Source organism: Leuciscus leuciscus, assembly GCF_965113295.1.
Source record: "Leuciscus leuciscus genome assembly, chromosome: 7".
Lineage (NCBI taxonomy): Eukaryota > Metazoa > Chordata > Actinopteri > Cypriniformes > Leuciscidae > Leuciscus > Leuciscus leuciscus.
In genome coordinates, this window is record NC_138731.1 from 31,926,071 (window position 1) to 31,939,793 (window position 13,723).

At 36.1% G+C, this 13,723-nt stretch overlaps 1 protein-coding gene across 1 annotated transcript; it reads right to left on the reverse strand.

The window, feature by feature from the left end:
- Positions 1-5,449: 5,449 nt before the first annotated feature.
- ercc1 (excision repair cross-complementation group 1) lies at positions 5,450-11,418 on the reverse strand. Its single transcript, XM_082176568.1, has 9 exons — positions 11,263-11,418; positions 9,528-9,908; positions 8,617-8,720; positions 7,065-7,164; positions 6,777-6,853; positions 6,536-6,635; positions 6,354-6,425; positions 5,871-5,939; positions 5,450-5,657 (listed from the first exon to the last, which is right to left on the reverse strand). The coding sequence occupies exons 1-9, from the start codon at positions 11,323-11,325 to the stop codon at positions 5,592-5,594; spliced, it is 1,032 nt and encodes a 343-aa protein (XP_082032694.1). The 5' UTR covers positions 11,326-11,418; the 3' UTR covers positions 5,450-5,591.
- Between the last annotated feature and the right edge of the window lie 2,305 nt (positions 11,419-13,723).

A 13,723-nucleotide genomic window follows, 5' to 3' on the forward strand; every position in this document is an offset into this window, starting at 1 on the left:
GAACTCTTTAACAAATAATAATAATAATAATTTGTTACATTTATATAGTTACATTTATATAGCGCTTTTTCTGAGACCTCAAAGCGCTTTACATAGAAGGGGGGAATCTTCTCAACCACCACCAATGTGCAGCATCCACTTGGATGATGCGACGGCAGCCATATTGCGCCAGAACGCCCACCACACACCAGCTTACTGGTAGAGAGGAGCCAGTGATGAAGCCAATCAGTATATGAGGATGATTAGGAGGCCATGATAGCCAGGGGCCAAATTTGGCAAGGGTGCCGGGGTTACACCCCTACTCTTTTTCGAAGGACATCCTGGGATTTTTAATGACCACAGAGAGTCAGGACCTCGGTTTAACGTCTCATCTGAAATAAGCCGTTCCAGAGACTCTTCAGAGACCAGAAATAATATAATTGAATTTATATTCTTAAATATAATATAATTGTATTATAACTCGAAATATAATATACATTATATTATAATCGCCAAGCAGGGCATTAATTAGAGAAGTTTGCTACCCAGTGCAAAAAGGGGAGGGGTGTGCTTTTATTTTTTGCCTTTAAAAAACATGGCTAGAAGTGTGGCATAAGTAATAGCACACCAAATCATCCTTAACTGGTGTGGACCAAATAAAACTGAATCTGATCAGAGAAGTAAATTTACAAGGAGGGTGTGAATAGTAAACATCAGACAGAAGTACCACAGCCTTTTGCAGGTCACAAAAGATCTGCACTAACTAAAATGTGTGAACGACATCATAGCAAATGCAAAGCAGGCAACCCGCAGAATTGACTGTAATGAGAGCAACTTGAAGTAAAGCCATGAGTATACTGACTCATTGGAACTCATGATACTACGAGTGATAAAAACTCTGATTAATCTCTAATGCTCAAAAGACACAGCAGACTGTGAAGGCTGAACTGCAAGAGCAGCTTCAGGTGTCACACAATGCACTGAAACAACAGCAATAATTCAGACTTGGTCAATGAAACGCGGTTTCATGTGACAACTGGAATTAAAATTGCAATGGACATGATAATGGAGCAAGTAAAATAATTCCACATGTCTGAATTTGAAGTTGTTGAAAATATCAGAATTAACTGTGGTTCTCTCTGCATTTGTTTCTGTCTCAGGTTTACTTCTGCAAATTCCTCGGAGGACGGATGCCAGGACAGCGGGATTGTTAGAACATAACCTGAGACTCGAGTCGGGAGATGGGTGAAAAGACACTTCAAGAGGCCATTCACATCTCACAATAGTACATCACTGCGTAAATATGGCCTCCCAGTATAGAACTGGAACTAAATTTGCAACACAATTGTTATAGATTATATTCCACCCATCTCCTAGACATGAACACTGAACACACACCTCCATCACTACAGCCTCATAGCATCATCACCTGGAATAGATCAAGTCTATCCAGGCTGAACACTGCACATCATAAAAAGATAAAGATGACGTAGAGTCCAAAGTGTCACTTCACTAAAGATCTATTGTCCATCGTCACACTAACAGATCCAGATAGCTTCACACACATAGGATGGTAAAGCCGATCCCATATGACAGTCTAACAGAGACACACATAGCATACGCTATTCACAACACACTGCCAACTCATGGGACAACACTGTAATACACATATGAATGGCTACAGTCACAAGTCAATGATGCAAATTATAAAGCAGAGACAGACCCGCTATTAAATTTCAAAATGTTCAAACTTTCTGATTGTTATTGGGGTGGTTGGAAGATCAGAGGGCCTCTGATTTCTCAACATACCACTCATAACAGAAACATCATAAAAAACGGATAGATCTGAAGTGTGAGCGCTTCAATCAATTACAAAATGTTCAATTTAACCCTGTCATCAACTGTGACTTAGCCAGCACAAAACACACACACACACACACACACACACAAAATTAGTTGCAATGAATGAACAATCTCCATTCTTGTATGACTAAACATGTTCCAAGTCACTTCTTAGATCTGCATAGGTGGCTTGCATTGGAAGATTCATGAACAAACAAAGTGATTATTATATATATACGTGCATTTCTTCCTAATTGTGATTGAATATTATTATTACTGTTATTACAAGATTTATTGATGCGTACTATTGATTTTATTATTTAGGCTACACCGACCTCTTGCTGCATTTCCTTTGAATAATTCAGACCAAGAATATTTAAATTCCACTACCATTTAACATCACAGTGGTAGTGAAGAATTGGACATTTAAAATGGGACCACCCTACCATACATGACCTTGAGAAACACTTGATGTACCATTCGCACTTGCTGACATGAACATGATACTTTATATTGAACATGACATGATTTTGTTTTTGTTGCATTGTGTGTTCCCATGCATTTCCCTACGACTTTAAGTTCATAAGTGCTCAATCGTGACATTTAAGATGCTTTTCAGGTGTCTCACACAAAGCAGTGTGGAACCAAGGAGAACCCCTTCATCCACTGAGGTCTGCCCAGACAACCGCACCGCTGGAGGTGACAGGATTGGTCAAGAAGGGTCAGATTATCATCATGGGGAAGGTGCCACAGAAGCAGATGATTCTCCATGAAGGAATGACACGTCAACTGAACAAGTCACAAAGGTCCAGATTGACTCTACGAACTTTGCTCACATCACAGGATCACAGGAAGAAAACCTGAATGCATTCATCCACCTGTTGGACTAAAGCAACATACACCTGGTGAGACCAGGTGTTCTGCAGGTGAACACAGCCTTCTGAAAGCTTCTACAGATGCTAACATTGAAATGACAATTTTTGGGTTACATCTCAAGGATTACAACATTTATCAGTGACTCCATATGGACTCATTTGCATTTGACCCACGGAGTCAAGGAGGGAAACTGTAAGAATTGAGAAATTAGGAAATGCCGGACAGTCTGGTTGGGGAGCACCCAGACCCTGAGAGGACAAAGGATCTCTCTGGAAATTACCATTTGAACTCACCATTTGAGAGGCAAAGTCTCACCTCCTCTCACATCTCTCCCCCTCTTCCTCACTCCTCCTCTCACATGCTGAGACCACATGTAAATCCCCCAAGAAAATGTATAGTTTAATGTGAATGATTATCACAGAGTATTTTTCATGTTTGGTATCATTTAAAATGTCTCAGTGCGACTGGTACAAATGTCTCTTTTCCAAATAAGTAAAACAAAAGGTAATAAGGTTTTTAAGAGTTTATGGATAACTGGCACACAGGGAGGGGTTGGCCTCTAGACAAATGGTCTTCCTACACCCAAAGGTGTTACCTCTGAATGCAGATTTCTTTTGTTAGTACATGTTTCCAAGTGAAAAGGGTCTTGACTATATAATGAAATGTAGCAGAGGGTTCGAGGCCTTTTCTGTATTTCAGATTAGCCCGTGAGGCTGAGAGGGAGATATCTCAGCCTCACGTATATATAATGTTGGGTTGCATCTTTTCTTTTATCTAGAGCATTTGATGTTTTGTATCGATTATCTTTGAATTGATTATGAAATTGGCATGATACATTTACCTGACATAATAAATTGTTACATTTGATTATTCTAACTGACTTTGACATTATTTTCATTAAAGAGTTAAAAGGAATAGTCAAACATTCGCTCACAATTAATGATCCACAGATATCATTAAAACATTTTCATTTATGGAGTCAGATGAAATAACGAGAGAACACATATTCAAATGTATTGCATTTAATCAAAAAATACTTTGCCTCGAGAAAAGGACAGTAAAACGTTAAAGGGATAGTTCACTTTGAAATTTAATTTTGGTATGTTTTAGCTTACCTCAAGGGCATCCAAGATGTAGGTGTCTTTGTTTCCGCAGTAGTTTCAATTTTGATATTTTTAGGTCAAACCGTTCTTGTCTGTCAGTCATATAATGCAGGTCGATGGTCACTGTCTCAAAGAGCATGCACAGAGTCCAAATTAAAACAATTCCCCATCGTCCAAATTAAACAATTCCCCATCGTAAGTACACATTGATGGCCTAAGACACGAAACGAGCGGTTTGTGTGAGAAAACGAACAGTATTTATATCGTTGTTACCTCTTATACACAGCCACGTCCAAGTGATCTGAGGGCGCGGGCGGGTATAGATATATACAATAGAAGTCGCCTTGGCTACTGCAGTTCATTGGAACCAAACCATAGCCAAGGCGACATCTGAGGGGTGGTGGTAGCGCAATGGATAAGACACATGCCTTTGGTGTGAGAGACCCGGGTTCGAATCCACTGTGAGACACCAATGTGTCCCTGAGCAAGACACTTAACCCCTAGTTGCTCCAGAGGCGTGCGACCTCTGACATATATAGCAATTGTAAGTCGCTTTGTATAAAAGCGTCAGCTAAATGAATAAATGTAAATGTAAATGTAAATCTAGTGTCGCCTTGGCTATGGTTCGACGTCTAGTTCTCACACAAACCGCTCGTTTCGTGTCTTGGGCCATCAATGTGTACTTACGATGGGGAATTGTTTAATTTGGACGATGGGGAATTGTTTTAATTTGGATTCTGTGCATGCTCTTTGAGACAGTGACCATCGACCTGCATTATATGACTGACAGACAAGAACGGTTTGACCTAAAAATATCAAAATTGAAACTACTGCGGAAAAAAAGACACCTACATCTTGGATGCCCTTGAGGTAAGCTAAAACATACCAAAATTTAATTTCAAAGTGAACTATCCCTTTAAGACCTTCCGCGCTGGTCGGAGGCCGGTCTTGGGCCGATCGAGTGCGAGCTTACACAGCACAGTCAGTTCTCAGGTAAAAAAGTATTTATTCACCCTCATGTTGTTCCTAACCTGTATTACTTTACTTTCTTCTGTAGAACACAAAAGAAGACATTTTGAAGAATGTTGATAACCAAGCAGTTTTGGTGAACATTGACTTCCATTACATGGACAAAAAACATGGTTTTTGTTGTTGTTGTTTTTTCAAAGTAGGCTATGTTCTTTCATGTTCCACAGAAGAAAGTCATACAGGTTTGGAACAGAATGAGGGTGAGTAAATGATGACAGAATTTTCATTTTTGGGTGGACTTCCCTTTAAGGATTATGCGAAAAAAATATAACATTCACATTAAATTAATGCAAAAGAGCTTTAAGAAGATTCCTATTCATCACTGTGAGGTAAAACCTCCCACTTGCTTAGTTGTGTTTGACAGGAAAGGCTGGTATGATGACATTTTCTGTGGCATATGTGACGGCCATCAACTTTTCACCCACAAACTACCACAAACACAGACCGTTTGCCCTAATTCCTATTTCTATTCTTATTTGAGTGTGACCACAAGTTTCCATCCATTTTTTCTTATATGACTGGTTTCTACAGGTTTTGCTCCAGTTGCAATACGAATCATGGGGTTATAATAGAACCTCACCTCCGACTCTAAAATATCAACATAATGCACAATTACTCTTAAATATTATTGATATTTATTGAACTTTTCATAAACACCAATGATACAAATTTAAGAGGCTGTTTATGCCCCACTTGAAGAACACATATCATCATAGACCAAAGACTCTAAGACACAGTGATTTTGTAAATTGCAGCTCTGATTCATCCGCTTTCCTTCTTCTTGGTCTTTACGAAGGGTTGGTGTAGTACATCATAAAGCCTTCTTGCCTAAATGAACCACAATCAGGAAAAGTGATTAAGACACATACCCTTGTATTGGTTAAAAGAGTCAAATGCACTTATTGTAAAAAAAAAAAGAAAAAATCCATTAAAGTACGATACTACGTATAAAGCCTTTTATGACGATGCTACGTTACATTTTACGATGTAACGTATAAAGCCAACAGTTCAAAAAAATGATATCAAAGTGTCTCTACACACCTTCTGTGGACCGAGTCCTGGGCACAAAACTAGTTCCTCCTTAGAAGCCTTAATGATGCCCTCCAAAGACTGAAGAGATAAAACACCATCAATATAAAAACATAAAAGTATTTCATGATCACTAATTTCAAATAGGCAAAGTTTTTTATGTACACTACCATCCAAAAGAGGTCTGTAAGGTTTTGTAATGTTCTTGAAAGAAATCTCTTTAGTGTCACATGATCCTTCAGAAATCATTCTAATATGCTGATTTGCTGCTCAAGAAACATTTCTTATTATTATCAATGCTAAAAATAGTTGTGCTGCTTAATATTTGTATTTAATAATTCTATATAGTATTTATTTGAAATCAATTTTATGCATCCTTGCTAAATAAAACTAATAATTTATTTGAGAAAAATAATCTTTTGAATGGTAGTGTAAGTAATAATAATATAATAATAATAATAGATGTGCAACATCTAAAGGAAAAGTATTCCTTACAGAAAAAGTAGACAGCAGAGTCATGGCATCTGTCTTATTGACAGACTTTACAGTGGTTAAACAATCTGTAACCTGTCAAATAAAAAGAAAGTGCGTTTTATAGAAATGATGCCATCAGTGTTTGATTAAATGAAACCATACATAATAATTTCAGATGTATAAATAGATTTTTGGGCTCTAACCTGGGACAGGTAATTTTTCTCCACTTGTTCTTTCAGAAGATCCGCAGGTTTCTTCTCGTAGGATTTAAATGTCTCAAGGTACCGACCTGCTTCTTCAGGACTTACACATACAAACAGGTGTGTTTAGTTAAAGGAACTAAATTAAAGCACTAAAAATTAGCAGGAACTTTAACAGCTCATATTTACACAAGCCACTCAGGAAATTCCCCTCCAGCTTGATTATTTAGAACTATCCCCTTACCTCCAGGCCAATATGAGGGTACAGTCAGCCATGATGCATATTCGAGCAAGCTCTTTCAGTGCATGATGAGGGTCTTTCTGATAAATGAGGAACACAGAAATGGGACATGAACATCAGCAGTCTCTAACTGAATTAAAGCTGCTTAAAACTTCAAAAACAGGCACTATGCCGACATTTATTACAGACCATCGATATATTTAGCATTTTATTCAAAAAGAGATTTATATAACACAACATACATGAGGAATGACAAAGAAATGCGAGTGTGAGTGAAACAGACAGACTCACCACATCGACCTGGACGAGCAACACTCTGAGTGTGAAACTCTGTCCCAGCTGTTTCAGACGCTCATGGATGTAGTTTGGGTTCAGATTATGGTAACGCACACTGTGGTCATGAGAGAGAGAGAGAATGAGAAACTAAAAAAATCCCATATAGTACTGATATATGTTTCGTTAATATAAACACTATTAAAAAAGTGAATTTCTATTTGGCATTTATAATTCAGTCAAATGAAACCACTGGTTAAGGGACTGGAAACTTCTGCAATGATTCATATATTAAACACAAAAAGCATAATCTTGCCATATACATAAAATTCTAAATCCAATTACAAATTGCATTTGTTAATTAACATTTCTCAGCTGATTCTACATTGTCTAAAATGTATTGTCATACCAATCATCACAGTCAGCCACAACATGTTTACTTCCTTGAATTCTCACTAATTTTCTTTGCAAAGAGAGGTAGAGGATGATGTGGTTTCACACCTGACTAAGTGAGATGATTCCATTTAACACTTACAAAAGAGTTTAAAGTGCACGTACACTTGCTGGAAAGTTAACCATGTTTCTATCATTTAACACTTGATTTGCCATTATAAATGTATTATGAAATATTATTTAAGATTTCTTGGCAAGAAAAGATCTGCACAGATGTTCAGTAATTGGTTTGATAACAAAAGCCACACATCTCACACACATTAAACCTTAACATTAACATTAAACTAAGCAAATAAAGGATAGAGCAGAGCTGGCAACATTTATGAAAGTGGAATTTTCATAAACATAAAGAGGACCTATTATACTTTTTTACATTTTCAACTTTCTTTAGTCTGTAATATTAAAAATATGCAAAGTTACAAAGCACAAAGTCCACTCAAAAAGGAGTTATTTTCTATATCAGTAAGCACTGTTTCTGAACTCCCTGAAACGCCTCCATTGTAGTCTTGAGTATATATAATCCTCACTATTCACTAGATTCCTCATTTAAATAATTGTAATTAATTTAATTAAATAATAATCGAAACACTCGAAACGGTTGTCAATCACAAAACACGAGTCCAGCTGACCAATCAGAGCTCATTGTGTTTTTTTTGGTAAGAGGGGCTTCATAGAGACAAGAACTAAACAGTGTTACTGACAGATTGGGAAGAGAGGTGCTGCAACAACGTAAAATATGTTAAAAAAACCAACAAAAAAAACCAACAACATGAAAACCTATTCTGTTAGACCCCAAAAACAAAATCAAGGGCATAATATTGCCTCTTTAAATATGCAAATCTGGTGCAGGTTTTGAGATCAAACAAATATAAACGTATTGCTTTCTTTCCTCCATGATTGAGTGCATTAAAATCCGACAAGACGTGTGCACTTGGGCTCAAGTGTGTACAATGAAAACAGTGACAGCACTGCTTCCATATTTATCTCCATCGGTGTCCTGCTGAAGCTTCTAGCTTTTCAATGTGTACATTTGGATTCCTATTTTGAAGAAGAAACATTGGCAACTGTAATATTAGAAATAATCTCACTGGTACTATACATATACCCACAAACCAACCTGAGAAAAAGAGCACACGTTGTCCGTCCCAAAACGTAGTCTGGCACCACTTCTCCAAACTCCCAAGGAACATTTCTCACAAACTTTAGGATGGGATTGCCTCTCTGTATATAAATTAAAAACATATCTTAATAAAGTTTTATATTTAATTGTTATATTTTAATATTTTTTATATAAAAAAATCAAGTAAAAGGTGCATTCAGTAAGTTTTCGATTTACACTGCCGTTTAAAAGTCAGTAAGATTTTTCATGTTTTTGAAAGAAGTCTCTTAAGCTCAGCAAGGCTGCATTTATTTGATAAAAAACAACAACAACAAAAAAACAAACAGTAATATTGTGAAATATTATTACAATTTAAAATAACTCTTTTCTATTTGAATATATTTAAAAATGTAATTTATTCCATTGATGGCAAAGCTGAATTTTCAGCATCATTACTCCAGTTTTCAGTGTCACATGATCCTTCAGAAATCATTCTAATATTCTGATTTGCTGCTCAAGAACATTTCTTATTATTATCAATGTTAAAAAAACAGCCGTGCTGCTTAAATTTTTTTTGTATTTCACAATATTAATATTTTTACTGTATGTTTGATTAAATAAATATAGCCTCGATGAGCATAAGATATTTTTTTTCCAAAAACATAAAAAAAATCTTACCGATCCCAAACTTTTGAACGATATGTTTTGATGGCTTTTCTTCTTCCAAATGGTCTTGGACTAATACTGACACCTATCGACATGGAAGCATGAAGTCGTATTATTATATGCTGCTACTTCACACAAATATTACTATACAATTCTTTATATGTGAGAATAAAGGGAAACAATTTAAATATTAGGGGGGAAAATACTGAGCGTACCTTTTAAAGATAGGAAAATTATAGATAATGAACATACGTTATACAGACCTGTCGAGGACTGACAATAATACTGTTCCCAGATCCTAAGAGATGAGGAGGAATGATACGACTCTCCAAACTCTGACCTTCCTCTTTCGTCTGATCTTCTGTTGGTACCTCTGCTGGTCCCTGCTGTTCAGTCTCGGGTTTTCCTGAGTCTGTGAATGACGTATTAACTGAGCCGCTTCCAGCTGTGTTTACACTGCTTTGTCCTGCAGCATCGTTCCTACATTGGGCAGCAGATATTTGTTTCTCTGATCCATGAGCTGCTCCCTGAAGCCCCCTGTTTTTGCTCTGAACAACAAACTCTGCATAGGACAGTGGTTGGCCAGGAGCTGGAACAGTTGAGGCCTCTACTTGACCATCTTTGGCCTTAAACAACGATGCCACCTGTGAGAATAAAAGGAACCAGGATACTTGCATCATTTCAGAGACATTGCCATCTGAATAACTTAATGTAATCTTAAAGGTGCCATATATTCTTCTGCAGCATTTTTTATTTTATTCATCTCTTGCAAATTATTATTTTTGTCATTTGAAGGTTACATTAGAACTGTCATTAAAAAACAAGGTGTTGGGCAAGGCTAAAACAATACAAATCTACACATGAAAAGCATTTGAAAAAATTTTTTCACTACTTTTCAAATGCCTTTTATGTATAGATTTTCTTAAACCTTGTCAAAAAACAGTTTAGTGAGATTATGAAAATTCATTATAAAACATTCATTTTAAACGTTTTTTTTTTAAATGTTGAAGAAATGTAGAACTTTGATGATCTGTAGAACATGTTGTACTATGATGATCCAAACAATGTTTGAAATAAAGCTATTACTGTGAACATTTATTTTTAAACATATTTGAAAAATTAAGATGACCCCACAGTTATGGCATCATTTCCATCACACACACACACACACACACACACACACACACACACACACACACACACACACACACACACACACACAAACATTTCATCAGTGTCAGTCAAGAACATGCTTGATATAAAATAAGATATATGGGGAAAACACCACAAAACCTAAAATTTGATTTAAATATAAAAAAGTGTGTTTAGGAGATTTTATATTGAAAACATGCACAGTCATAACTGTGCTTAAATAATGATGTTTGATGTGTTCTCTCTCGCTCGCTATTCTAGAGAGAAAATTAAGTCAAAATAACGAGGGGCGTTTTAAAAAAAAAAAAAAATGCATGGGCCTCCGTAATGCGAGGATCTTCCAACGTTTATGATCCATTGAGGAAAAATGTCATATGGGTTTGGAAAGGATAAACATGGGGGTAAGTAAATTATGATAAAACTGTCATTTTAAGTGTACTGTCATATGGATCAAATGTATGAATCCAGCTTGTTGTGATTTATTTTAAGTTCCGTCTTTGTTGCACTTACTGATCGAGAGTGGTAACGGTTAGTTAGACTGTTGCAGTGTGCAACATGATGCAATGCATCAGTATGATTTGAGTCATCAACATCTTGTTATGGGCAAACTTGCAGAGAGAGTGTGAAAGTAGCTCATCAAGTTGGTAACTTTAGATCGTGCTTGTTTAGTAACGTACAGTAACTTACATGCATTAATGGTTAAGTCCCCTGGCTTAATATCAGTGTTGATAGTTCATGTATGAATGGACTTTGGTGAGGTTTGAACCTCCATACTCACAGTTATTAAGACCTCTGCTACTACAACACACCATACCAACACAATCATAGTAAGGAAACAAAACCCACCGGACTTCTTTCCTTTGTGAACGCCGAGTCGTCCAAATTGATATTGAATTTCTTTTTTTCCATTTATAAATTATCAGTGAATGCACAAATCATAGAAACCAAACATACTAGCACATCTGCCGCCATCGCAGAAAAACAAAACAGCGTCAGACAAATGTGTCAAACACAGAAACATCGATCGATACGGAGACGCTACTGGTACTATCCGACAGATGGCGCCCAAACCCCGAATTTATTACATTTGCTCACATTATCCGAAAGATGTCGACATAGCAAAATATTATAATACTTTTCACGATGCTTTTCACACACGGGGTCCCAAATGTAGCCTACCGATTTTTAATGTTATTAAAAATATATATTTTAAACAATATTGTACTTCCGTAAGTTTTTAAACATTTACCATAGTTGATATGGTATAGCCCAACGTTATATAGCCTATTAATACGGTCATTTAGGCTACATTTCAGACTGAAGGTTGTTGCTAGTTGTTAATATTTTAAATAATACATTTGTACCATTTTATTTGACATTTTATTTTTATATACTATATATAACTCATTTTATACTATTTAAAACACTTGATTAAACCTTTACAGATATAGTCCTTGTGACAACTTCCACATGTGACAGCTAGCCCCAGTGCCTCCTATGATCAGTTGGCACTTGGCAGTAGCATTATACTTTATTTTCCTTTAATATAAAAAATGATCATTAATGGACATTGACTAAAGTCTCATTCATGACTTTTTCATCTCATCTCAGTCCTCAGAGCATCATGTTCAATGTTTTTATAATGTTAGAGGTTATCCAATTAAGAAACCCAAAGTCTGACAGACATCTGTGTATTGCCCATTTAACCCTGTTTGTGTGTGTATGTGGATGGCGTTTCGGGACGTCCTGCCACCGTGCCATAGCATCATGGGTCCCACAGACAGATGGTGCCAGCTTCTTTCTGAAGTCATGTTCATGCCCTCCAAGAGATGTGATGCATTTACACAACACGCACAAACCTTTGGCATCACACCAATGTATGTCATTCACCTTTCAGGACAAATCAGACAAGATCATAAGTTGAAAGACAGTATGGATGTGCATAGACACACACACAAACACATTCACATACATGTATGAGCAACCATGAAAGATTTGTCTGGTTAAGTAAGGGTGTGACAAGGACACAGTTAGAGTTTTAAGGTGAGCGGGGCTGTATTTCCAGCCTGTGGAGCAAAGGACTGTGGGTAAAGACATCAAGCCAATTAGCTGCTCCATGGGTATAACCTTAAATACGTGTCCTCATATTGAAATTATAATAATTATAAATTCCAGAAAAAGCTTTCATTTTATACACTATACCCACAAAGATGGAATAGTATTTTATTTTACTTGATTTCATATATATATATATATATGAAGAGGTCAGATGCAAAAGCCTCGAAGTGCCATCTGAATTTTTCTTCTAGAATGATCATTTTTATCAAGCTTGTATATTTAAATTCAGTAATTTCACTTAAATGGCAATGAAAAGTAATTGTCATTTAAGTGAAATTACTGAACTTAAATATACGAGCTTGATAAAAATGATCATTCTAGAAGAAAATTTCAGATGGCACTTAGAGGCTTTTGCATCTGAACTCTTCATATATAAAACCTATAATAAATGATCACAGGTTATTATATATAAGTATATAAATTATTATAACCTGCAATAAATTCTTTGTCATAACAATTATGACTATACAATCAAATAGAAAATACAAAAATCTTTGTAATCAGATTTGTAATCAGATGTATTTTATTAATAATGCAATTTAGACACAATCCCATGTAAGATTAGATGACATCTTTTTTTTTCTGCATCAGTAAATTTTGATGTAAGTTGGGAGTGTTTTATTCATGTTCAATGTTTTCAGAGTAAAAAATTGTTTTTGACTCTTTTTTATTTTATTTTTTATTTAAAAAAAACCCCCACTTTAAATCAGTTCCACATTAAACAAGACAGTAATTACAGATATACATTACTGTAATTACCTACTTAACCTATAACTAAATATTTCTATAATAGAATATTCTTAATCTTATGTTAGATACCACCCCCCCCCCCCCCCCCCCCCCCCCAAAAAAAGGTGGATATTTCGCCGCCATATTTTAAATTTACAAGGCATTTTTATCATATTCAATTACATTTATCCCTAAAGCCCTGGTTAGTTTTTGACACTTTCAGCATATAAGAAGAAAACTTACTGCTGTCCTGTAAATGTTGTTTGGGGAAGAAGAACACAACCAATCACACCCCACACCTCTGTAGACCTGAACTAGCTCAGTTTGTGATGGCAGGAGACATGTAGGATCTATCCAGGCTAGTGCTGAATATCATGTGAACTTTTATTTCTTTCATCAACACTCATTTTCACATTCTTATTCTTGTTCTTGTCCAATAAAGGAGAGGACGGATGCAACA